The sequence below is a fragment of the Bufo gargarizans genome, chromosome 2, assembly GCF_014858855.1.
Source record: "Bufo gargarizans isolate SCDJY-AF-19 chromosome 2, ASM1485885v1, whole genome shotgun sequence".
Lineage (NCBI taxonomy): Eukaryota > Metazoa > Chordata > Amphibia > Anura > Bufonidae > Bufo > Bufo gargarizans.
This window is the reverse complement of record NC_058081.1, coordinates 630516080-630543870: the sequence shown is the minus strand read 5'-3', so window position 1 is coordinate 630543870 and position 27791 is coordinate 630516080. Positions and strand designations below refer to the sequence as shown.

Below are 27791 nucleotides of genomic sequence, written 5' to 3'. Positions count from 1 at the left end.
TATAACAGTGTAGAGTTGGTGTGCCCTCAAAATAACTCACCACACAGCCATTAATGTCTAAACCGCCAGCAACAAAAGTGAGTACACCCCTGAGTGAAAATGGCCAAACTGTGCCCAAAGTGTCAATATTTTGTGTGCCCACCATTATTTTCCAAAACGGCCTTAACTCTCTTGGGCATGGAGTTCACTAGAACGTCACAGGTTGCCACTGGAATCCTCTTCACCTCCTCCATGACGACATCACAGAGCTGCTGGATGTCAGAGCTTGTGCTCCTCCACCTTCTGTTTGAGGACGCACCACAGATGCTCAATAGGGTTTATGTCTGGAGACATCCTGGCCAGCCCAGCACCTTTACCCTCAGTTTTGTTTAGCACGGCAGTGGTCGTCTTGGAGGTGTGTTTGGGGTCATTATGTTGGAATACTGCCCTGCAGCCCAGTTTCCAGAAGTAGGGGATCATGCTCTGCTTCAGTATCAAAGTACATGTTGGCATTCATGGTTCCCTCAGTAAACTGTAGCTCCCCACAGCTGGCAGCACTCATGTAGCCCCAAACCAAGACACTACCACCACCATGCTGGACTGTAGGCAAGACACACTTGTCTTTGTCCTCACATGGTTGCTGCCACACACGCTTGACACCATCTGAACCAAATAAGTTTATCTTGGGCTCATCAGACCACAAGACATGTAATCCATGTCATTAGTCTGCTTGTCTTCCGCAAACTCTTTGCAGGCTTTCTTGTGCATCATCTTTAGAAGAGACTTCCTTCTGGGATGACAGCCATACAGACCAATTTGATGCAGTGTTCGGCGTATGGTCTGAGCACTGACAGGCTGACCCTCCACCCGTCTAACCTCTGCAGCAATCATACAACCTCTAGATATGACGCTGAGTATGTGCACTCAACTTCTTTGTTCGACCATAGCATCAAAAGGTAATAAGATGGTGGCCAGGACCCGGCTTTAGGATTATCACTAATCAGTATGTCTCAAACAGCTATGCCAATCTGGAGTTGGGGTGAACACATGGAAAACTGACAACCATGGCAACTGGAGGGCAGGACTGGGTTAAATCTTGTCCACTGACCTTTGTGTAGAACAGCATTAGCAGGCTTGTTCCCCGATAGGGACTCTTTGGAGAGATGCTGATGGCTCTCAGCAAGGCACTCCACTTCGGCCAGTCGGGCATTTAGTGCCATGGCTGGGTGGTTTGGATCCTGGGTCATATTGAGATATGCAGCTCTTCGAAGCTGCTCTTCAATGACTAACGCCTGTTCCAGCAGCTGGAAAAAAAATCAGGAACATTGTAAATTTGGATTGCAAGTAAGTAAGGTAGTGTCACGGAAGGTGTACAGGAAACAAGACAATGCAACATGCATATATGACTCACTGGATCCAAAGCTAAGGAACCAAAAGGGAGACCCCTGCACAAAACCTGGCACTTTCCCTGGCTGCTCAGCCTATGCAAAAATCCCAGAGGTGGATGGTTGCATATCCACGTACCTCGACTATATAACACCTGAACACCCTACAATAGTGAGGGGACACGACCACCGGCTCCCTACACCAGACACGGAGGGAGTCAGGGTCACCTGGGATCCAGCAAACAGAAAATAACTGATAAATGTACAGCACTTAACTTAGTAGCAGACTGGGAAATAGGATCAGCATGCACACACACTCCAGGAAGAAGTATAAGCCGCCCAGTAATGCATTATGGGGAGGAATTTAAAGGGAAGCAATCAGTCCAACTACATGACAGCTGAGAGAGGCTAACGAGATGAGGAACTGAACACTACAACAAAGAAAACTCAAGGAGGAGGTTCTGAAAGGCTTCTGTCAGAGCTTCTCAGCTGTCTGGTTGTGACAGTACCCCTCCCTCTACGAGTGGACTCCGGACACTCAGAGCCCACCTTCTCAGGATGGGACCTATGGAAAGCCCTGATGAGACGAGAGGCCTTAACCACTCCAGGACCGCCGTACGCAGGATTGCGTCCTGCCGGCGGCCCTGCTCTTCTGGGTGGACGCATATACGCGTCCTCCCGCGAGAGCCGAGATTTCCTGTGAACGCGCGCACACAGGAACGGAAGGTAAGCGAGTGGATCTCCAGCCTGCCAGCGGCGATCGTTCGCTGGCAGGCTGGAGATCTGATTTTTTTAACCCCTAACAGGTATATTAGACGCTGTTTTGATAACAGCGTCTAATATACCTGCTACCTGGTCCTCTGGTGGTCCCTTTTGTTAGGATCGACCACCAGAGGACACAGGTAGGTCAGTAAAGTCGCACCAAACACTACACTACACCCCCCCCGTCACTTATTATCCCTTTATGAACCCCTGATCACCATGATCACCCCCATATAAACTCCCTGATCACCCCCCTGTCATTGATCACCCCCCCCCTGTCATTGATCACCCCCCCTGTCAGGCTCCGTTCAGACGTCCGTATGATTTTTACGGATCCACGGATACATGGATCGGATCCGCAAAACACATGCGGACGTCTGAATGGAGCCTTACAGGGGGGTGATCAATGACAGGCGGGTGATCACCCATATACACTCCCTGATCACCCCCTGTCATTGATCACCCTCCTGTCATTGATAACCCCCCTGTAAGGCTCCATTCAGACGTCCGCATGATTTTTACGGATCCATGGATCGGATCCGCAAAACACATGCGGACGTCTGAATGGAGCCTTACAGGGGGGTGATCAATGACAGGCGGGTGATCACCCATATACACTCCCTGATCACCCCCCTGTCATTGATCACCCCCCTGTAAGGCTCCATTCAGACGTCCGCATGTGTTTTGCGGATCCGATCCATGTATCCATGGATCCGTAAAAATCATACGGACGTCTGAATGGAGCCTTACAGGGGGGGTGATCAGTGACAGGGGGGTGATCACCCTGATCACCCCCTGTCATTGATAACCCCCCTGTAAGGCTCCATTCAGACGTCCGCATGTGTTTTGCGGATCCGATCCATGTATCCATGGATCCGTAAAAATCATACGGACGTCTGAATGGAGCCTTACAGGGGGGGTGATCAGTGACAGGGGGGTGATCACCCTGATCACCCCCTGTCATTGATAACCCCCCTGTAAGGCTCCATTCAGACGTCCGCATGTGTTTTGCGGATCCGATCCATGTATCCGTAAAAATCATACGGACGTCTGAATGGAGCCTTACAGGGGGGTGATCAATGACAGGGGGGTGATCAGGGAGTCTATATGGGTGATCACCCCCCTGTCATTGATCACCCCCCTGTTATTGATCACCCCCCTGTAAGGCTCCATTCAGACGTCCGCATGTGTTTTGCGGATCCGATCCATGGATCCGTAAAAATTATACGGACGTCTGAATGGAGCCTTACCAGGGGGGTGATCCGGGAGTCTATATGGGTGATCACCCCCCTGTCATTGATCACCCCGCTGTCATTGATCACCCCCCCCCCCCCCTGTAAGGCTCCATTCAGACATTTTTTTGGCACAAGTTAGCAGACATTTTTTTGGCACAAGTTAGCGGAAATTTTTCGTTTGTTTTTGTTTTAGTTTTTTCTTACAAAGTCTCATATTCCACTAACTTGTGTCAAAAAATAAAATCTCACATGAACTCGCCATACCCCTCACGGAATCCAAATGCGTAACATTTTTAGACATTTATATTCCAGACTTCTTCTCACGCTTTAGGGCCCCTAAAAAGCCAGGGCATGTGACCCCATTTCGGAAAGAAGACACCCCAAGGTATTCCGTGAGGGGCATGGCGAGTCCATGAAAGATTGAAATTTTTGTCCTAAGTTAGCGGAAAGTGAGACTTTGTGAGAAAAAAACAAAAAAAATCAATATCCGCTAACTTATGCAAAAAAAAAAAAATTTCTAGGAACTCGCCAGGCCCCTCATTGGATACCTTGGGGTGTCTTCTTTCCAAAGTGGGGTCACATGTGGGGTATTTATACTGCCCTGGCTTTTTAGGGGCCCTAAAGCGTGAGAAGAAGTCTGGGATCCAAATGTCTAAAAATGCCTTCCTAAAAGGAATTTGGGCCCCTTTGCGCATCTAGGCTGCAAAAAAGTGTGACACATCTGGTATTGCCGTACTCAGGAGAAGCTGGGCAATGTGTTTTGGGGTGTCATTTTACATATACCCATGCTGGGTGAGAAAAATATCTTGGTCAAATGCCAACTTTGTATAAAAAAATGGGAAAAGTTATCTTTTGCCAAGATATTTCTCTCACCCAGCATGGTTATATGTAAAATGACACCCTAAAACACATTCCCCAACTTCTCCTGAGTACGGCGATACCAGATGTGTGACACTTTTTTGCAGCCAAGGTGGGCAAAGGGGCACATATTCCAAAGTGCACCTTTCGGATTTCGCAGGCCATTTTTTACACATTTTGATTGCAAGGTACTTCTTACACATTTGGGCCCCTAAATTGCCAGGGCAGTATAACTACGCCACAAGTGACCCCATTTTGGAAAGAAGACACCCCAAGGTATTCCGTGAGGGGCACGGCGAGTTCCTAGAATTTTTTATTTTTTGTCACAAGTTAGCGGAAAATGATGATTTTTCTTTTTTTTTCTTTTTTCCTTACAAAGTCTCATATTCCACTAACTTGCGACAAAAAATAAAAAATTCTAGGAACTCGCCGTGCCCCTCACGGAATACCTTGGGGTGTCTTCTTTCCAAAATGGGGTCACTTGTGGCGTAGTTATACTGCCCTGGCAATTTAGGGGCCCAAATGTGTAAGAAGTACCTTGCAATCAAAATGTGTAAAAAATGGCCTGCGAAATCCGAAAGGTGCACTTTGGAATATGTGCCCCTTTGCCCACCTTGGCTGCAAAAAAGTGTCACACATCTGGTATCGCCGTACTCAGGAGAAGTTGGGGAATGTGTTTTGGGGTGTCATTTTACATATACCCATGCTGGGTGAGAAAAATATCTTGGTCAAATGCCAACTTTGTATAAAAAAATTGGAAAAGTTGTCTTTTGCCAAGATATTTCTCTCACCCAGCATGGGTATATGTAAAATGACACCCCAAAACACATTCCCCAACTTCTCCTGAGTACGGCGATACCAGATGTGTGACACTTTTTTGCAGCCAAGGTGGGCAAAGGGGCACATATTCCAAAGTGCACCTTTCGGATTTCGCAGGCCATTTTTTACACATTTTGATTGCAAGGTACTTCTTACACATTTGGGCCCCTAAATTGCCAGGGCAGTATAACTACGCCACAAGTGACCCCATTTTGGAAAGAAGACACCCCAAGGTATTCTGTGAGGGGCACGGCGAGTTCCTAGAATTTTTTATTTTTTGTCACAAGTTAGCGGAAAATGATGATTTTTCTTTTTTTTTCTTTTTTCCTTACAAAGTCTCATATTCCACTAACTTGCGACAAAAAATAAAAAATTCTAGGAACTCGCCGTGCCCCTCACGGAATACCTTGGGGTGTCTTCTTTCCAAAATGGGGTCACTTGTGGCGTAGTTATACTGCCCTGGCAATTTAGGGGCCCAAATGTGTAAGAAGTACCTTGCAATCAAAATGTGTAAAAAATGGCCTGCGAAATCCGAAAGGTGCACTTTGGAATATGTGCCCCTTTGCCCACCTTGGCTGCAAAAAAGTGTCACACATCTGGTATCGCCGTACTCAGGAGAAGTTGGGGAATGTGTTTTGGGGTGTCATTTTACATATACCCATGCTGGGTGAGAAAAATATCTTGGTCAAATGCCAACTTTGTATAAAAAAATTGGAAAAGTTGTCTTTTGCCAAGATATTTCTCTCACCCAGCATGGGTATATGTAAAATGACACCCCAAAACACATTCCCCAACTTCTCCTGAGTACGGCGATACCAGATGTGTGACACTTTTTTGCAGCCAAGGTGGGCAAAGGGGCACATATTCCAAAGTGCACCTTTCGGATTTCACCGGTCATTTTTTACACATTTCGATTGCAAAGTTCTTCTCACACATTTGGGCCCCTAAATTGCCAGGGCAGTATAACTACCCCACAAGTGACCCCATTTTGGAAAGAAGACACCCCAAGGTATTCCGTGAGGGGCATGGCGAGTTCCTAGAATTTTTTATTTTTTGTCGCAAGTTAGTGGAATATGAGACTTTGTAAGAAAAAAATAAAAGAAAAAAATCATCATCATTTTCCGCTAACTTGTGACAAAAAATAAAAAGTTCTATGAACTCACAATGCCCATCAGCGAATACCTTAGGGTGTCTACTTTCCGAAATGGGGTCATTTGTGGGGTTTTTCTACTGTCTGGGCATTGTAGAACCTCAGGAAACATGACAGGTGCTCAGAAAGTCAGAGCTGCTTCAAAAAGCGGAAATTCACATTTTTGTACCATAGTTTGTAAACGCTATAACTTTTACCCAAACCATTTTTTTTTTGCCCAAACATTTTTTTTTTATCAAAGACATGTAGAACTATAAATTTAGCGAAAAATTTATATATGGATGTCTTTTTGTTTTGCAAAATTTTACAGCTGAAAGTGAAAAATGTCATTTTTTTGCAAAAAAATCGTTACATTTCGATTAATAACAAAAAAAGTAAAAATGTCAGCAGCAATAAAATACCACCAAATGAAAGCTCTATTAGTGAGAAGAAAAGGAGGTAAAATTCATTTGGGTGGTAAGTTGCATGACCGAGCGATAAACGGTGAAAGTAGTGTAGTGCCGAAGTGTAAAAAGTGCTCTGGTCATGAAGGGGGTTTCAGCTAGCGGGGCTGAAGTGGTTAATATCAGTCACTGGAACCCACATCCTCTCCTCAGGACCATAACCCTCCCAATGAACAAGGTACTGAAGAGAACCGCGGACAAGACGAGAATCCACAATCCTAGAGACCTGAAATTCAAGATTCCCATCAACCATAATCGGAGGAGGAGGCGCAAAGGCGAGGGTACAATGGGTTGAACATAAGGTTTCAATAAGGACTTATGAAAAACATTATGGATCTTCCAAGTCTGAGGAAGATCAAGACGGTAGGCAACAGGATTGATGACAGACAGGATTTTGTAAGGCCCAATAAACCTAGGACCCAACTTCCAGGAGGGAACCTTCAATTTGATATTCTTGGTAGACAACCACACCAGATCACCAACATTCAGGTCCGGACCAAGCACACGTCTCTTATCTGCCACACGCTTATATCTCTCACTCATGCTCTTTAGATTATCCTGAATCTTTTGCCAAATAGATGACAAAGACGAGGAGAATCTGTCCTCATCAGGTAAACAAGAAGACCCCTCTCCCGAGAAAGTTCCAAACTGCGGATGAAACCCATATGCACCAAAAAATGGTGACTTATCAGAGGACTCCTGACGACGGTTATTTAAAGCAAACTCAGCAAGGGACAAAAGGAAAACCAATCCTCTTGATTCTCCGCCACAAAACAGCGCAGATATGTCTCCAGATTCTGATTGACGCGCTCTGTCTGGCCATTCGACTGCGGGTGGAAAGCAGAAGAGAATGACAACCGAACCCCCAAGCGAGAACAGAAAGCCTTCCAGAATCTGGAAACAAACTGCATGCCCCTATCAGAGACTATGTCTGAAGGAATACAGTGCAATTTGACAATGTGATCAATAAATGCCTGCGCCAGCGTCTTAGCATTGGGCAAACCAGGAAAAGGGATGAAATGCACCATCTTGCTAAAACGGTCCACCACCACCAGAATCACAGTCTTCCGCGAGGAACGAGGCAGGTCGGTTATGAAGTCCATGGACATATGTGTCCAAGGACGGGAAGGAATGGGTAAAGGAAGGAGAGGACCTGATGGCCGTGAATGAGGGACTTTGGCACGAGCGCAAGTCTCGCAGGCTGCCACAAACCCCTCAACCGACTTACGAAGCGCAGGCCACCAGAATCTCCGAGCGATGAGATCCAGTGTGGCTCTTGCCCCCGGGTGCCCAGCAAGGACCGTATCGTGGTGTTCCTTAAAAATCTTGTGTCTTAAAGCGAGAGGCACAAACAACCTCCCAGGAGGACAAAGATCAGGAGCCTCTGACTGGGCTGCCTGCACCTCTGCCTCCAATTCAGAAAAAAGAGCAGAGACCACCACACCTTCAGCCAAAATGGGACCCGGGTCTTCAAAATTCCCACCTCCCGGAAAACAACGTGACAGGGCATCTGCCTTCACATTCTTAACTCCAGGGCGGAACGTGACAACAAAATTAAACCTAGAAAAGAACAAAGACCATCTGGCCTGTCTCGGGTTCAGACGCTTGGCTCACTCCAAGTAGGCCAGATTTTTATGGTCAGTAAATACGGTAATAGGGTGTTTGGCTCCCTCTAGCCAATGGCGCCATTCCTCAAAAGCCAACTTGATTGCTAACAATTCCCTATCTCCCACATCGTAATTTCTCTCTGCGGAGGAGAGTTTTTTCTAGAAAAAGGCACACGGTCCCCATTTGGCAGGAGAGGAACCCTGAGACAAGACCGCCCCCACACCCACCTCAGAAGCATCAACCTCAACTATGAAGGGTAAAGAAATATCAGGTTGCACCAAGATGGGAGCGGAAGCAAAACTCTCCTTGATATCAGAAAAAGCCTTACGCGCCTCTACTGACCAAGAAGAAAAATCTACCCCCTTTCTGGTCATATCAGTGAGTGGTTTAACAATAGAGGAATAATTCAAAATAAACTTCCTGTAATAATTGGCAAAGCCCAAAAAACGCATCAGCGCCTTCTGATTCTCAGGAAGCTCCCACTCAAGCACAGCGCGGACCTTCTCGGGGTCCATGCGAAAACCAGAAGCGGAGAGAAGAAACCCCAGAAATTGAATTTCTGGAACCGCAAACACACATTTTTCCAGTTTCGCATATAATTTATTCTCCCGCAGGATGAGCAAGACCTGACGTAAATGTTCCTTATGAGTTTTGAAATCAGGAGAAAAAATCAAAATGTCATCCAAATACACTAATACAAATTTTCCCATCAAATGATAAAAAATGCTGTTCACGAAATGCTGAAAAACGGCTGGGGCATTCATCAAACCAAAAGGCATAACCAAATTCTCAAAATGGCCCTCAGGGGTATTGAAGGCCGTCTTCCATTCATCTCCTTCTCTGACCCTGACCAGGTTGTATGCCCCTCTTAGATCTAATTTGGAAAATACTTTAGCCCCAACAACCTAGTTAAACAGGTCCGCGATCAGAGGAAGCGGATAAGGGTCACGAATAGTGATACAGTTCAGCTCCCTGAAATCCAGACAAGGTCTTAAAGAACCATCTTTTTTCTTAACAAAGAAAAAACCAGCGGCAACAGGTGACTTCGAGGGTCGTATGTGTCCTTTTCTCAGACTCTCAGAGATATAAGTACGCATAGCGATCCTCTCAGGTTGGGAAAGATTGTATAAACGAGATTTAGGCAGCTTGGCGCCTGGGATGAGATTAATAGGGCAATCGTACTCCCTGTGCGGGGGCAAATCCTGAACTCCACTCTCAGAGAAGACATCAGAAAATTCAGAGAGAAAAGATGGTACAGTCTTAGTAGCAACCTCAGAAACAGATGTCATGAGGCAATTCTCTCTGCAAAAGTCACTCCAACCATTTATTTGCCTCGCTTGCCAATCAATGGTGGGGTTATGCTTAGTGAGCCAGGGTAGCCCCAACACTAGAGGAGTAGGCAAACCGCTAAGGACGAAACAGGACACATCCTCAACATGAGCATCACTCACAGATAAACGGATATTGTGAACTATGCCCTTTAATGATTTCTGAGAAAGTGGAGCGGAATCAATAGCAAAAACAGGAATATCCTTTCCCAAAGTGCGCACCTGGAAACCATGAGTTATTGCAAATTGATTATCAATGAGATTAACAGCTGCTCCACTATCCACAAAAATCTCACAAAAAATGCTCTTGCTCTCTAGCGCCACCCTAGCAGGCAGGACAAAACGGGAACTACAAGCAAACGGAAAACCTTCAATTTCCGCCTCAACCCTGCCAATAGTAACAGACGGAACATTTTTAAAATATTTTTTCCTGTTTGTTTCTTTATTACTCCCAGAAAACTGCCTGAATTTCCTAGAGGGACAAACATTTGCCAAATGATTTATACCTCCACAACAAAAACAAACCCTCCCATGCGAGCTGGATCTTCTATTGTCAGAAGCAATCAACCCCAGCTGCATGGGCTCCTGCTCAGAAGGAGCTGACAGTGACCGAGACCCCTGCGCACAGAATGAGACCGCCACACTGTCCTGGGACTGAGTATGACAGGAAGGAGATACCTCTCCTCTCTCTCTAAGACGCCTGTCAATATGAACGGCCTGAGACATAGCAGAGTCCAAGGAAATAGGCCTCTCATGAAAGGCAAATGCATCTTTCAATCCCTCTGAAAGACCATGGCAAAATTGACTTCGGAGTGCAGCATCATTCCAACCAGTATCAGCTGCCCATCTCCGAAATTCTGAGCAGTATATCTCTCCGGATTGTTTACCCTGGCATAATAGACGTAGTCTAGACTCAGCCAGAGCAATACGATCCGGATCATCATATATCTGACCCAGGGCTAAAAATAATTCATCCACTGAACGGAGAGGCCGTGCCCCCTCTGGCAGCGAAAAGGCCCAAGACTGAGCGTTACCCCTGAGCAGCGATATAATGATCCCCACCCTCCGTTCCTCATCACCAGAGGAATGGGGAAGAAGGCGAAAATGGAGTTTGCAAGCCTCTCTAAAACGCACAAAATTCTCACTACCCCCGGAGAACGTATCCGGGAGCGAGATCTTAGGCTCAGAACAAACTCCATGAACGCAAGCTGAACCGGTCACTTGAAGCTGAGAAAAAGTCTTACGGAGATCAGCTACCTCCAATGAAAGACCCTGGAAGCGTTCAGCCAAAAGTGAAACCGGATCCATGCTTGAGACGGTTTTGGCAGCTTATAATGTCACGGAAGGTGTACAGGAAACAAGACAATGCAACATGCATATATGACTCACTGGATCCAAAGCTAAGGAACCAAAAGGGAGACCCCGCACAAAACCTGGCACTTTCCCTGGCTGCTCAGCCTATGCAAAAATCCCAGAGGTGGATGGTTGCATATCCACGTACCTCGACTATATAACACCTGAACACCCTACAATAGTGAGGGGACACGACCACCGGCTCCCTACACCAGACACGGAGGGAGTCAGGGTCACCTGGGATCCAGCAAACAGAAAATAACAGATAAATGTACAGCACTTAACTTAGTAGCAGACTGGGAAATAGGATCAGCATGCACACACACTCCAGGAAGAAGTATAAGCCGCCCAGTAATGCATTATGGGGAGGAATTTAAAGGGAAGCAATTAGTCCAACTACATGACAGCTGAGAGAGGCTAACGAGATGAGGAACTGAACACTACAACAAAGAAAACTCAAGGAGGAGGTTCTGAAAGGCTTCTGTCAGAGCTTCTCAGCTGTCTGGTTGTGACAGGTAGTGAATAAGATGAGAAGAACATGGCCGCTTTCTTCTAGGATTTGCACTACTCTTATCCATAGGATCAGCCCAATTCACTTGAATGGAGCTAAGCAGCAACAGCAAGAGTGGCACATAGTAATATTAGTTGGATAACCAAAAATAATAATAATACACACAAATAGTATAAACTCAATCTTTATTGTTTAAAAAGAAAAATTAGATACATATTACAGCAAAAATGCATTATACTGAGACAAGTATAAGACCATCTTCCCTCCAACACCAATAACTCCTATGGTTCGTTTTGCACAGTCAAATGGGAGATTACAAACCAAAATCTTAATACAAATGTTGTGTACCAACCACATATAAGAGTATAAGCTCACATATCTCATACCTTGACCTCATGCCATAACATCTCATCATACCCATTTAAATATCATTGCATGTTAACTAGACATGGAGTCTCCAAAGGCATCCTCCAAGTGCACCATAAATGTGTAAACCTAGATGCAAAAGTGGATGATGGACAATGATAATACTGACCCGGAATTGAGAGGGGATGATGCCCCCTGAAAAAGCGAGGCGAAACGCGCATCTGGTTGGTGCCATCATCCCCTCTCCATTCCAGGTCAGTATTTGCTTGGTTCATGCCTATCATCGTCCATTATCCACTTTTGCATCTAGGTTTACACATTTAAAGGTGCACTTGGAGTATGCCTTTGGAGACTCCATGTCTAGTTAACATGCAATGATATTTAAATGGTTATGATGAGATGTTATGGCATGAGGTCAAGGTATGAGATATGTGAGCTTATACTCTTATATGTGGTTGGTACACAACATTTGTATTAAGATTTTGGTTTGTAATCTCCCATTTGACTGTGCAAAACGAACCATAGGAGTTATTGGTGTTGGAGAGATCGTGGTCTTATACTTGTCGCAGTATTTTCCTGCGCTGCTACCACTATATGCATTTTTGCTGTAATATGTATCTAATTTTACTTTTTAAACAATAAAGATTGAGTTTATACTATTTGTGTGTATTATTATTTTGGGTTATCTGTTTAGTGACACACATATTCAACTATTGGTATTTGTATCCGTTGTTATAGTAATATTAGTGCCAAACGACAAACTCCGCTCTGCACATCTGACTGCAAATCACTATTTAATATCTTCCATCGGTTACAAAGCAAAAGCATAAACCATCTAATGAGTATCTATGTCATTACAAATACCTTAAATCTCCGAGCGAGGAATTTGTTCTTCATTTCCAGGTAGTTTCCCTTGTGGATCTCGGATTTAAAAGGCTCATTTAGAATTAAGTAGCGAGGGTCATTTTGGATATCCTGCCAGCGAGCATAGCCGTGTCTGTGGGGGGTTACAAATTAAGGAACAGAGACTTGGGATGGATCATTAGCAGGGTATGTGGTAGAGAATCTGAATACAAAGACAGGGCTCATTAGGAGGAGAAAGCAATGTATAAATAGGCGTCACCTCCCGGGGCGCCATAACCTTTCATTAGCACGAAATAAAGAGCAGCTTGTGCACACATGGCGGGCGACACGTGAAGCACAGAAATCTGGAATTAGTGCACCAGCAGAAACACGGTTCACACTGACAATGCTGGAAAGGTCATAATCATTGCCTCTGAGTGGTGTAGTCCCCCTGGAACGTTCACGCGAAGAGACTGCGCTGCTAGTTACCGTGCCCCAGACCGGGGTGCAAGAAGCATATCAACTATACAAAGTGTCCTACTCTGCTGTGGTGGACGCAGCCATGTGTTCCTGCTGAGCCATCCATGATGCCGGCTACTCCTTAGGGTCATTTATTTGAGGCTACTTTCACACTAGCGTTTTACGTAACGCTTCCATTACTGATAATACAACCATCTGTATCCGTTATGAACAGATCCGGTTGTATTATCTTTAACATTTCTTTAACATAGCCAAAACGGATCCATTTTCTATTGTGTCGGAGAAAACGGATCCGTCCCCATTGACTTGCATTGGGGGTCATGACAGATCAGTTTTCCCAGGACGGAAAGCAAAATACAACATGTTGCGGTTTTCTCTCCGGTCTGGGAACGCAACTAAACGGAACGGAATGCATTTTGGTACATTGCGTTCTGTTCAGTTCAGTTTTGTCCCTATTGACAACGAATGGGGACAAAACTGAAGATTTTTTTTCTGGTATTGAGCCCCTATGACAGATCTCAATACCGGAAAACTTTAACGCTAGTGTAAAAGTACCCTTAGACCAGCGTTTTAGACACCAGTCTTAATAAGCCCATGCGCTGGCGGTATATCCGCCGAAGTTATGTATAGGTGCCGGCCTCTACATGACTTTGGTGCATTTTCCGATGGTCTAAATGTACGCCAGCTTCCTTGCTCACTTAAATATAGACTGTTTTCTATGCCTAAAACAGCAATTTGTGCCAGAAAACCTAATATAGTCGTATTTCTGATCCTAACCCCTCCCCCAAGCACCCACTGCATTGTTTACCGCATTTATTAGATCTTTCTTGGGAGGATGGGAAAATAAGAGCAATACTGCCACTGAGTATTTATGTTATCTTTTTATTTATTTATTTTTTTACTTTTAATGTGAACTTTTTATTTAATAAAAAAAATCCACTTTTTAAAAAATCATTTAACAGCCCCACAAGGGGACTTTTAATAGGAGATTTTTTGATCACTTGTTTAATTCTCTTGTACTGCTTAAGGCCTCATGCACACAGCTGTTGCCCGGCTGTTCTGTGCATTGGGAATGCATTGGCAACACTGTGGAAATTCCGCAGATGGATCAAGACACATTGAATGGGTCCGTGATCCGTCCGTAGTGCTTCCTTGGGGTTCCGTGCCTTCGTTCCGCACCAGACCTTCCAGATTGCCAACCCATTCAAGGGAATGGGTCCGCATCCGTGATGCAGTGCCCGTATATTGCGGACTCCCTGTTTGCCGTGTGCATGAGGCCTAAAGCAAATGTGTCACCAAAAATGTTATCTGCCAGTGAAAACCAGATAGCAACACATATCCTGTTTTTCTAATCTGTTTTTATTTTCTGATTACAGATTTTTTTTCTTCTTTTTTCTGAACATGATCTTGGGACGGATTTTGGATTAATGGAAAATTAAAAATATCAAAGACAAAAAAACAAAAAATCATTTTTTTTTTAAAATGTGATTTAAATAACCCTTTTGAGGGTTCAATTAGTGGGCAGAATAATGGGTTCATCAGTAATGTACGGGAAGCATGTCCCAGGTTCTCATTAATCTTCAGTGTGTGTTTTCACTAAATAATGTGCTTTTGTTTTTGGTTTTTAGGTTTTTGTCCAAGTTTGCATGCAATATCTTACTCTGGCGGGTTTAGAAATCTGAGTAAAAAAGTTGTTCCTTCTATTTAAATTATTATTAGTTTTTTTAAATGAATGAACGTTACAGATAAGGATACGTCACAATTCCGGCTAGTAACCAGTAATCATGTCGCCTGTGCCATATGTCATAGATTTTGCCCGAAGAAACGGCAGCTCTTTCTTCATTTTGCCATAATGTGTGAAGCTCTAAAACAGATAAAACACAAAGAACAAAATTCTATACACACCATTATAAAACATAGCACACGCATACAAGTCCAGAGGAAGCATGCAAGTCCAGAGGAAGCATACAAGTCCAGAGGAAGGCAAAATAAAATCCAGGAGGGAGTTGTCGATGCTAGCTGAGTCACTGGATATTCTGAAGCTGTCAGACAGCATGTCTCTAGCAATAGGTACAGTACAGACCAAAAGTTTGGACACACCTTCTCAGTCAAAGAGTTTTCTTTATTTTCATAACTATGAAAATTGTAGATTCACACTGAAGGCATCAAAACTATGAATAAACACATGTGGAATTATATACATAACAAAAAAGTGTGAAACAACTGAAAATATGTCATATTCTAGGTTCTTCAAAGTAGCCACCTTTTGCTTTGATTACTGCTTTGCACACTCTTGACATTCTCTTGATAAGCTTCAAGAGGTAGTCACCTGAAATGGTCTTCCAACAGTCTTGAAGGAGTTCCCAGAGATGCTTAGCACTTGTTGGCCCTTTTGCCTTACCTCTGCGGTCCAGCTCACCCCAAATCATCTCGATGGTTGGAACCAAAGATCTCAAATTTGGACTAATCAGACCAAAGCACAGATTTCCACTGGTCTAATGTCCATTCCTTGTGTTCTTTAGCCCAAACAAGTCTCTTCTGCTTGTTGCCTGTCCTTAGCAGTGGTTTCCTAGCAGATATTCTACCATGAAGGCCTGATTCACACAGTCTCCTCTTAACAGTTGTTCTAGAGATGTGTCTGCTGCTAGAACTCTGTGTGGCATTGACCTGGTCTCTAATCTGAGCTGCTGTTAACCTGCGATTTCTGAGGCTGGTGACTCGGATGAACTTATCCTCCGCAGCAGAGGTGACTCTTGGTCTTCCTTTCCTGGGGCGGTCCGCTGTGAGCCAGTTTCTTTGTAGCGCTTGATGGTTTTTGTGACTGCACTTGGGGACACTTTCAAAGTTTTCCCAATTTTTCGGACTGACTGACCTTCATTTCTTAAAGTAACGATGACCACTCGTTTTTCTTTACTTAGCTGCTTTTTTCTTGCCATAATACAAATTCTAACAGTCTATTCAGTAGGACTATCAGCTGTGTATCCACCTGACTTCTCCACAACGCAACTGATGGTCCCAACCCCATTTATAAGGCAAGAAATCCCACTTATTAAACCTGACAGGGCACACCTGCAAAGTGAAAACCATTTCAGGTGACTACCTCTTGAAGCTCATCAAGAGTGTGCAAAGCAGTAATCAAAGCAAAAGGTGGCTACTTTGAAGAACCTAGAATATGACATATTTTCAGTTGTTTCACACTTTTTTGTTATGTATATAATTCCACATGTGTTAATTCATAGATTTGATGCCTTCAGTGTGAATCTACAATTTTCATAGTCTTGAAAATAAAGAAAACTCTTTGAATGAGAAGGTGTGTCCAAACTTTTGGTCTGTACTGTATGTCTCTGATCACTCAGGCCTTCAGAACAAGAATTAACAGACACTGAAATACGGGTGTTTTTTTTGGAGGTGCCGATCCGGGGCTGTATTTTACATGTCCTATTTGTATTGACTTTTCATGTTTAGAGGGAATGCCATATGGTAATATGTCTTTTCTTTTGCATATATTCCCCTTTCAATAGATTCACGTTGGACTATAATAGACCCAAATCAAGCACCTTCCTGTGGTTTTTTGACTGTCAGTGACTTTTTTCATGTGTTGTTTAAAATGTATGTTTAATGCTATAATAAAGATATATTTGTACATCTGTGTCTGCAGTCTGCTTTGGGTACCATATATAGGGGAGCTTTCTTTTATGACCTCCTTAATGCTAGTACGTGGCCTACTTTTGATAGGTGTGTTGTTGTACTGAAATTTGGGTGTAAAACAGGGCAAGAATGACCGAAAAACTGAAACCTGACTCTCCTCCTTATGTACTCTGTGCATTTCTGACACTTCTCCCACCTGCATGCTGTGAAGTATCTTGGACCATCTGCCCTAAGTCTTAACTAGGAACCTTGTGACTGACACACCGTTGACTCCAAATGGTGTTAAACCATAATGTACCAAACAATCCATACTGGTTCCTAATACCCCGGGCAGAAGAGTTCCAGCAGGAACGTCACGTCATCTGTATCTACCAAAATGCTATAGTAACAGCGCCACACATATCCACAGGTTGTGTGTGGTATTGTAGCTCAGTACTGCTCATGTCAATGGAGCTGGGCCCAAAACAAAGCAGACAAAACCCATTGGACATCTGCCATGTGGGTATTATAATGTTGTCTATATTCAGGATAAGAGTCCTGTAATACTGGACAATGATGACAACATATAACACCCACCGACCCCAGTAGCATGGGGGTCCAGGCCTAGGCTGCCAGTACTCAACAAGTACTAAAGATTGCTGTGTGGGCACACTGGCATGCCTGTCATCCATTATGGACAGCCTCATTCACCAGCTTGATGCAATGATATCATTGCGCCTGCTGGGCTGAGTAAAAGACCGTACGGGCCGAGGATCATTTCCCGGCATGCACTTGGCCCGTGCGCCTCCCTATTTCACTGAATTGTGTCTTCTGGGGAGAGCGGGATGTGCTCCATTCATCACAAAAAATGAGCATATGTGAGTTTTACAGTTTTTATTTTATTTTTATTGTACATCACAGGGGCTTAACTAATGTAAGGGAGCTCTACTGTGTGAGGACATTAGAGGCTATGTACACCTTTGGGGGCATTTTTTAAAATTATTGCATTGAACGTATTTTTGAGCTAAAAATAATTGTTTAAATTGGTCTTTATTACTATGCCATCCTTTTTTCTGTACAAAGCTGCCATGCGCTAGTAGCACCCTCTGGATTTTCTGTCTTTTCTGTTAGGCCAGGAGCTGATGGACTCCTTATCTCTGCTCTCTGACATTATAAACACTTATTATAGCTCAGTTCTTATCTTACTGATAAGGCTACATGCACACGACTGTGGTGTGTTTTGTGGTCCGCAAAGCGGGGATCTGTAAACCACGGATGGCGCCCTTGCGCGTTCTGCAATTTGCGGAACGGCACGGACAGCCTTTAATATAACTGTCTATTCTTGTCCGCAAAGCGGGGCCACGGAATGGAGCAACGGATGCGGACAGCACAACAACGGATGCGGCCCCATTGAAGTGAATGGGTTCGCATCCGAGCCGCCAAAACTGCGGCTCGGATGCGGACCAGAACAACGGCCGTGTGCATGAGGCCTAAGAATGTGGCTTAAATAAGTGTTTATGACCTCTCAGTAGTTTAGAGGTTTATTAGATGACCGCACAAAGTCAAAGTGAAAGTACCAGTCACACAGCTTGAAAAACAGTTAACCTTTTGTGACAGAACAGCTAAAAAAAACAAAACATTTTTTATATCATTTTTAGCCAAAAATGAGTAACATTAAATTATTTTAAAAAATTGCCTCCAAAGGTGTACATAGCCTTTAAGGAATAGACTAAGGCAGGGGTGGCCAACCTGTGGCTCTTGAGCCGCATGCGGCTCTTTGCTTCTTCAAGTACGGCTCTAGCTGTGGAGCAGGAAGCAGTCAGGCGGCTCACTCTCACCCTATGCTCAGATCTCTTTTCCTGATCGGGCACTGTTGCTACTTTGCAGCTCCAGCTCACTCTCCACTACGTCCTGATTCACACAGTGTGAGAACGTAGTATGTGGAGACATGCATTATGTTGTGCTCATCAGGTCACAGTGGAGAGCGTGTCAGACCTGCAAAGTAGCAGGTGCCCAGTGCCTGATAAGGAGAGGGAAGAGATTTTTTTTTTAAAATATAGAATTGAGCAAGGGGGTCTGATCTGAGCATGAAGGGGGAGTCCTGATCTGGGCAATGGGCGTCAGATCTGAGCATAGGAGGTTCTGATCTGAGCATTGGAGGTCCTGATCTGGGCAATGGGGGTTTTACCTGAGCATGGGGGGGCAGGTCCTGATCTGATCGTGGGTTGGTCAGGTCTGAGCGTGGGTTGGTCAGGTCTGAGCACTGAGGGTCTGACACTGGGAGTCTGATTTGTGTTGTCTGATCTGAGCATTGGGGGTCTTATTTGGAGGTCTGATGAGGTTTGGGGATCTTATTTTAGGTAATATGAGGATTGGGGATCTGAGGTCTGATGAAAAATATATTTTTTATTTTTTTCTCTGCTAATGAAAAATAAGAAAAAAATATTTTTACCAGACCTCAGATCAGATGAAAAATCTTTTTTTTTCTCTTATTTTTCTTGGTTAAAACCTATGTGCATCTTGTAGGGCGAAAAATACGGTGACTCGTGTGTAAAAGTATAGCTTGTGGCTCCTGGTAGTCATACGTGGTTTTTTTTTTGGCTCTTTGTGTCTGTAACTAAGGGCCCTGGACTAAGGGCAGGTTCACACATCTGATTTTGAAAAACACTCTTTAAATATCAGTGCGGAATCAGTTTTGGTTTTTTCAGTGTGTTTGTTTTTTAAAACATCTTTTTTTAGCCAATGGTAGGTCACTTCAATACAAAAATGCATTCGCAGCTTAAGGTTTTGAATGTTTTCATTAATTTCAACAGGAGATTCAGCGCTGACTCTGCCCCAAAGTAGGGCATGCTACTTCTTTTTAACATGCATTTTTTTAACGTGTAAAAAAAAAAAAGCAGGTGCTGCTTCTCATTGAAATAAATGGGAGGCCGTTTTGAGGTCTTTTTTGGAGCTGATTTTGAGACCTAAATGCTCCAAAATCAGTGCCAAAAAATGGCCATAAAGGGGGAGCACTACTGTGTGGTGAATATAAGGGGGCATAACTACTGCGTGAGGGCGCTAAGAGGGCATAACTATGTGAGGTCCCTAAGGGGCATAACTAATACATCTTAGGCCCCTTTCACACGGGCGAGTTTTCCGCGCGGGTGCAATGCGTGAAGTGAGCGCATTGCACCCGCACTGAATCCGGACCCATTCATTTCTATGGGGCTGTGCACATGAGCGGTGATTTTAACGCATCACTTGTGCGTTGCGTGAAAATCGCAGCATGCTCTACATTGTGTGTTTTTCACGCAACCCAGGCCCCATAGAATTGAATAGGGCTATCCGCAAGCAAGTGCGGATGCGGTGCGATTTTCACGCACGGTTGCTAGGAGACGATCGAGATGGAGACCCGATCATTATTATTTTCCCTTATAACATGGTTATAAGGGAAAATAATAGTATTCTTAATACATAATGCATAGTACAATAGGGCTGGAGGGGTTAAAAAAGATAAAAAATAATTTAACTCACCTTAATCCACTTGATCGCACAGCCCGGCATCTCCTTCTGTCTTCTTCTTTGTTGTGTAGAGGAAAAGGAACTTTGATGACGTCACTGCGATCATCACATGGTCCGTCATATGATCCATCACCATGGTAAAAGATCATGTGATGGACCATGTGATGAGCGCAGTGACGTCATCAAAGGTCCTATTCCTCAAAGAAGAAAACAGAATAGATGCCGGCTGCGCAAACAAGTGGATTAAGGGGAGTTCAATTATTATTATTATTTTTTTAACCCCTCCAGCCCTATTGTACTATGCATTCTGTATTCAGAATGCTATTATTTTCCCTTATAACCATGTTAATGGGTACCTACTCGCACGGGTTTGCCGCAATACACCGGGACGCATCCGGACCTTATCCGGACACGCTTGTGTGAAAGAGGCTTTAGGGCACTAAGCGGCCATAACTACTGTGGAGGCACTAAGTTGATGGGTTGGGATAAGTAAAATAATTTGCTATGATGTTTCTAGTTACGCCCCTGATAATACCTGTAAAACCACCATCAGCAATATTAAACATAAATTTAAATTTTCCACTATCTTCTTGTTTTCCTTCTTCTTCTTCTTGTTTTATACAGTTGTCTCCATTCTGTCGATTCACAATTTCCTCCTTGTCGTCTAGTTTACTCTCCTCCTCTACAAAAAAAGACAAACATATAAGAATCTTGAAAAAAAGCTAACTTTGAAATAATAAGAGCAATACACAATAATAATGTTCCCTAAATAGAACTAATTTCCCGAAATCAGCATAAAATAGTAAAACTTATAAAATTGATAAAATAAATATTACAACTGTCCACTGTTATAGCTAATAAAAGATCCAAATGTCCAATCCAGTGTTAATAGGTCCAGTCTAACATTAGTAGATGTAACACAGTACTTTTGTCTTCTATTATCTACAGCAGTGGTTTACAGCAAATATATCTCCAGAAAATAAATAAATAAATCAGTGAGTGAATAAATAGATGAATAATAAGTGCACAGTGACTAATAATGACCAATGGGTAAAATGCAGCATAAACTGCTACATAAAATCCACTGGATCAGAAATATATAATTATAAAACAATAAGTGAAATAATGTGTATAGATAAATATATAAATATATTTCTGAAGAGTCAATAAAGTGGCTGTATACCACTGATGCCGCAGTGTTTCTTTAGTAATAGAACATGTGGCCTAAAATCCTGGTTTGGTCCGTACAATTGTCCACAAATATATTCAGTCTGAGCAGATATCTGCCTGAATAGGCTGTATGTTTGGACAACCGCAATATAAGCAGCAGGATACTTGAGCAATGTTATAAATATGTCCAGCAATGTTGCGCAATATTCAAACAGCAAATCAAGATGTTTGGGCAGCAATATACATATATCCAGCAATGTTATGGAGCTGTATGGCTCTTACTCACATATCGTCCTATTCCCACCGTGGCGTCCCACGTAGTGTAGAAGCAAACAGGACTTGCCTTTGGATAACACAGCTGAATTAGCTGTTAACGATGCTGTATCCACCCGGCTGTGAGCAGAAATGCTGGCTGTGTCAGGCTGCAGATCCACGTCCAATGTCTTTGCTTGAGGTAGATGGATATTCTGCCTCTTTGGATCGATGATAATAGTCTTTTTAGAAAGCGCTTTCAATCCAATACCGTACAAAGTTGTTGCCGGTGAGTTGTCAGATCCAATTGCTCCTTGCCAGACGCGTTTCAAAGGCTACCTGCCTTCTTCCTCAGTGGCTAATTTGGGTCTGACTAACTTGCCGGCTATTTATCCTCCCAAGGGCTCTTTGGTAAACTTGAAATGGACCCAAAGGATCTGGATCCAATTACCTTATATTGCGATAATCCTGTGAAAATTCGCGGTATTTTTGCGCACATGCGATTTTTTTATGTGCGATAATCCTGCGTTTTTTTTTTTTTTTTTTTTTTTTTTTTTTTTTTTTTTTTTTTTTTGCGCACATGCGATTTTTTATGTGCGATAATCCTGCGTTAAATCTGTGGTTTTTATGCGCACATGCGCTTTTCTATTTTGTATATTCCTAAACCAACCAGAATCATTATACATAGCAAATTGTACAATAGCTAGTTACAGTTAGGACCAATATAAATAATAACATTCCATATCAAACAAAAATAAAATACAATAAATATACAACTTCTAAATCTTTAATAATCTTATATTAAAAATGTATTAAATAATAGGGAATTTCTGTATAGGGTCTAAGATGTAAAAATGTAAAAATATAAAAAATATATTTGTAAAAGATTGTCGGGTATTGTATTCCGTAGGGAACTCATATATATTTTCATGTTAGATACAGTTCCATCAACAATATTTCATGGGGCTCATTACCCGAAATGGTTCGGGCGGAGTACATGGGATGATGGTATATGTGGATTGGGGTCGGGGATCCCGAGCACAGGGGGGGTCATAGTGCTGCTAAACAGCCCGACTAGTACTCCCCATGGGCCAAAGACACCCGACCCATCACAAAAACCCGAAAATTTCAAATTCGGCATTTAGTCCAGCTGGGGCCAAACTGCCAAATTCGAAAATCTTCCTGGACTCAGCCCTAGACATCCGGGCAATATGGTTCCCTCCCCTCCAATGGCGTTCTATTTGTTCAAAAGCTGCAAAAGTTAAAGACTTGGGATCTTGGTTGTGCATCAATTTGAAATGTTTTGATAGTACATGTTTTTCGTACCCTTTCTTGATATTATTTATATGTTCCGTAATCCTAACTTTTAGGGATCTTTTGGTCCTGCCAATATATTGTTTAGCACATGGGCATTCAATAATATAAATTACATTTGAACTATTGCAAGTGAGAAGATCCTTTATCTCTACTGAAAAATTGTTCTGTGTTGAAGTCACTCGCGTAGTTCTTTTTGGAAAGGACGTATTCCTGCAATTTATACAACGACCACATCTATAAAACCCACTCATTTTTAACCATTTATTTCCAGATCCAGTTTCCCTTGTCTGATTTTTAATAGATGGTGCTATTTTTATACCCAGATTAGGGGCCTTTGTATACACTATCTCTGGAAAAGGTGGGATTAAGGGGCCTATGGTTTTGTCGTTCTGAATAAGATGCCAATTATTTTTGATGCTTTGTTCTATTTTTTTGTGTTGTGCATTATATGGCAGTATTATACGGAATTTATTATCATCAGCGGGTTTATCATCCTTCTTTTGTTTGGTTTCGAAAAACATTTTTCTATCCATTTTTCTAACCTTACATAGTGCTTTCTCGACAACTGTCTCTGGATATTCTTTTTCTAAAAATTTTTTCTTCATCATAACAGCCTCATCCTCAAATTCTATCTGGTTAGTGCAGTTTCTTTTTATTCTACGAAACTGTCCTGTAGGTATGTTCAATAACCAAGAAGGCAAATGGCAACTAGAAAAGAGGATGAAGCTGTTCTTAGCTACTTCTTTCTGAAAAGTAGTACACACATAGCGGTCATTCTGGGTAGTAATCCGAATATCCAGGAATTCAGTATATTCCTGATTCGTATTGGAGGAGAATTTAAGATTGTAATCGTTTTCATTGATGTCTTCCAAGAAGGTGTGGAGGCTAGATGCATCTCCCTGCCAGACAAAAATAATATCATCAATGTAACGCTGCCAGAGCACCAGGTCCGACCCCAGCCTGGGTAAAATGGTCTCCTGCTCCCACTGTGCCATAAATAGATTGGCATAGCTGGGGGCGAACCTGGTGCCCATGGCAGTGCCACGAGTCTGGAGGTAATAAGCCCCTTCAAAAAAGAAATAATTATGTGTTAAAATATATCTCACACCTTCTGCCAGGAATTCTATTTGTCTCTCTCCAAGATTGCCATAATTCCTCAGTTGTGATTTCATATTTTTTATGCCTTGTTCATGGTCAATGACGGTATATAGCGATTGAACATCCAATGTCCCTATAAGCCAGTGAGGCTCCACCTTCAGATTTTCCAATATCTGGACAATCTGTGTGGTGTCTTTGAGATAAGATGGAGTATTTTTCACTGTAGGCTGTATAAGTTGATCTATATATTTGGACAAATTGGATGACAAAGACTCTATACCCGAAATTATTGGGCGACCTGGTGGTTCCGACATACTTTTATGTATCTTGGGAAGACAATAAAACACAGGCAATCTCTGTTGTGTTCCCAAGATAAAATCTGATTCTTGTTTAGAGAGTAATCCTTCCTCAAATCCTCCATCACAATATTGGTTTAATAATTCTGAAAATTCTTCTATTGGATCCTTCCTCAGCATCTTATATGTTGTTATATCCGCAAGCTGTCTCAAGCATTCCGCATTATATTTTGTAGTATCGAGAAGCACAATAGCTCCTCCTTTATCGGCAGGACGGATAGTGAGGTTATTAATTTTTTGCAGTTCTTTAATAGCTTTAACCTCCTGTGAGGTCAAGTTATTTCTCCTCAACTGTTTGTCAGATATTTTCCTCAAGTCTGTTTCTATATTTTTTCTAAAAGTCGCTATCTCTATTCCAATTTCTTGTCTAGGGAATTTTTTTGATTTAGGTTTCAAGGTTGTATGTTGGATCTCACCATCCACACATTCATCTGAGTTTGCTAATATTGGATTTTTCAAAAAGTATTTTTTCAAACACAGTTTCCTCACAAATTTTTCTATGCCCACATAAGTATCGAATTTATTCAGTTTCGCTGTAGGTGCGAATTTAAGACCCCTGTTTAGCAGTCTTGTCTGAGAATCAGTCAAGACGACCGAACTGAGGTTCACTACAGCGTCTGAATTATTTATCTGTGTCTGTTGTGAGCCCCTCTTTTTTCTTTGGGATCTTCGTATCTTTCTTTTGGGTCTAGGTTCTGTGAGTATCTGTTGGTTCCTTCTCTCAGATGCTTGGGTATGTGTTGCTGTCTGTAATTCTGAGGGGGACGGGTCCTCTGTTGTGGCTCGTAATCGTCTATTTGATGATTGAGCCTGGTCCTCAGATTGTATGAGTGTGGTTGTTCTCTTCTTGGTGATCTCGATCTGTGTCTGGTTCTCATGTTGTGATTTGTGTCTGTCTGTTGATATTGAACATATGTATTGACTGGTGTCTGTGATCTCTGTCTGATTCTTGTCTTGTGGTGGGGTGGGGTTCTGTCTAAAAAATGGTTTTCATTTAGTGCCTCAAATCTATTATTCACCGGTATATTATACCTAGGGGGATGTATAGCATCATTAAGATGGCCCAGGGGTCTAGTATTTAGATCACCCTCTTGTGAATTGTTTCTATGTTGATAACCCTCCATTGGTTTGGCATTAAATTTATATTTTTTTGTTTTTTTATATATTATTTCTGATTCCATTTTGTCTAGGCTCCTGCATATACGTGCCTGCCATACAGCCAATTCTTCATTGGCTGGTAATTTTTCAACAGAAATTTTTATTTCATTTATTCTCTCAGTCAATTCTTCCAATAGTTTACTTCTTCTTTTTATGATAAGTTGAATTAATTTTATTGACTGGGAAAAAAGTAATGCTTCCCACTCCTTATTAAATTCATCATTACAGAGGTCCTGTGCAGGGATCTTAGATATCAATAGCCCTTTAGGGATTTTCTTATCCTCAATACATAGTTTCAGCGACTTGATTTCCCACTGTTGTCTAAGTTGTTTCAACAACAGTGGTTCAAGTTCCCTGAATATCTCTTCTATAGACTTCTCTCCTCCAGTGGCATTCTCATGAGTAGTTGAATCTTCAAACCTATATGTTTCTACTTTGAGTCGCTTGCTTTCCATATGATTCCAGATATCCATCCTTAACCAGGGGGAGCTCTGACCTCAGTGGGTACGTATATGAATTAGTAATAAAGGGATAAAGGACGGCTCACCTCTGGTTTGGGATGGCAAGGTGCACCAAAATAGATGTTGTACCCAATCACCAAGAACAATAATATTAAAAAGAAGTAAAATGGGCACTCATATATCTAGATCACAAGGTAGGCAAAGCGACTCAAATATTAGTTTATTAATAGCGATAAATTGAACAAATTTATATGAGCAATACACAATAATAATGTTCCCTAAATAGAACTAATTTCCCGAAATCAGCATAAAATAGTAAAACTTATAAAATTGATAAAATAAATATTACAACTGTCCACTGTTATAGCTAATAAAAGATCCAAATGTCCAATCCAGTGTTAATAGGTCCAGTCTAACATTAGTAGATGTAACACAGTACTTTTGTCTTCTATTATCTACAGCAGTGGTTTACAGCAAATATATCTCCAGAAAATAAATAAATAAATCAGTGAGTGAATAAATAGATGAATAATAAGTGCACAGTGACTAATAATGACCAATGGGTAAAATGCAGCATAAACTGCTACATAAAATCCACTGGATCAGAAATATATAATTATAAAACAATAAGTGAAATAATGTGTATAGATAAATATATAAATATATTTCTGAAGAGTCAATAAAGTGGCTGTATACCACTGATGCCGCAGTGTTTCTTTAGTAATAGAACATGTGGCCTAAAATCCTGGTTTGGTCCGTACAATTGTCCACAAATATATTCAGTCTGAGCAGATATCTGCCTGAATAGGCTGTATGTTTGAACAACCGCAATATAAGCAGCAGGATACTTGAGCAATGTTATAAATATGTCCAGCAATGTTGCGCAATATTCAAACAGCAAATCAAGATGTTTGGGCAGCAATATACATATATCCAGCAATGTTATGGAGCTGTATGGCTCTTACTCACATATCGTCCTATTCCCACCGTGGCGTCCCACGTAGTGTAGAAGCAAACAGGACTTGCCTTTGGATAACACAGCTGAATTAGCTGTTAACGATGCTGTATCCACCCGGCTGTGAGCAGAAATGCTGGCTGTGTCAGGCTGCAGATCCACGTCCAATGTCTTTGCTTGAGGTAGATGGATATTCTGCCTCTTTGGATCGATGATAATAGTCTTTTTAGAAAGCGCTTTCAATCCAATACCGTACAAAGTTGTTGCCGGTGAGTTGTCAGATCCAATTGCTCCTTGCCAGACGCGTTTCAAAGGCTACCTGCCTTCTTCCTCAGTGGCTAATTTGGGTCTGACTAACTTGCCGGCTATTTATCCTCCCAAGGGCTCTTTGGTAAACTTTGGTAAACTTGAAATGGACCCAAAGGATCTGGGCGAAACTGAATAAATTCGATACTTATGTGGGCATAGAAAAATTTGTGAGGAAACTGTGTTTGAAAAAATACTTTTTGAAAAATCCAATATTAGCAAACTCAGATGAATGTGTGGATGGTGAGATCCAACATACAACCTTGAAACCTAAATCAAAAAAATTCCCTAGACAAGAAATTGGAATAGAGATAGCGACTTTTAGAAAAAATATAGAAACAGACTTGAGGAAAATATCTGACAAACAGTTGAGGAGAAATAACTTGACCTCACAGGAGGTTAAAGCTATTAAAGAACTGCAAAAAATTAATAACCTCACTATCCGTCCTGCCGATAAAGGAGGAGCT

The 27791-nt window shown here is 42.4% G+C and overlaps 1 protein-coding gene across 7 annotated transcripts in view; it reads right to left on the bottom strand.

Moving 5' to 3' along the window:
• The window catches only part of CHD5 (chromodomain helicase DNA binding protein 5), a 241244-nt gene that overhangs the window by 19887 nt on the left and 193566 nt on the right, over positions 1-27791 (bottom strand). For all 7 annotated transcript variants that reach the window (XM_044282149.1, XM_044282152.1, XM_044282154.1 and 4 more), the window contains 4 exons: positions 20787-20933; positions 14876-14984; positions 12662-12794; positions 1088-1283 (listed from right to left, as the gene is read on the bottom strand). In XM_044282149.1, the coding sequence (XP_044138084.1) occupies positions 1088-1283; positions 12662-12794; positions 14876-14984; positions 20787-20933 (585 nt within the window). The remainder of the gene's footprint in view (positions 1-1087; positions 1284-12661; positions 12795-14875; positions 14985-20786; positions 20934-27791) is intronic.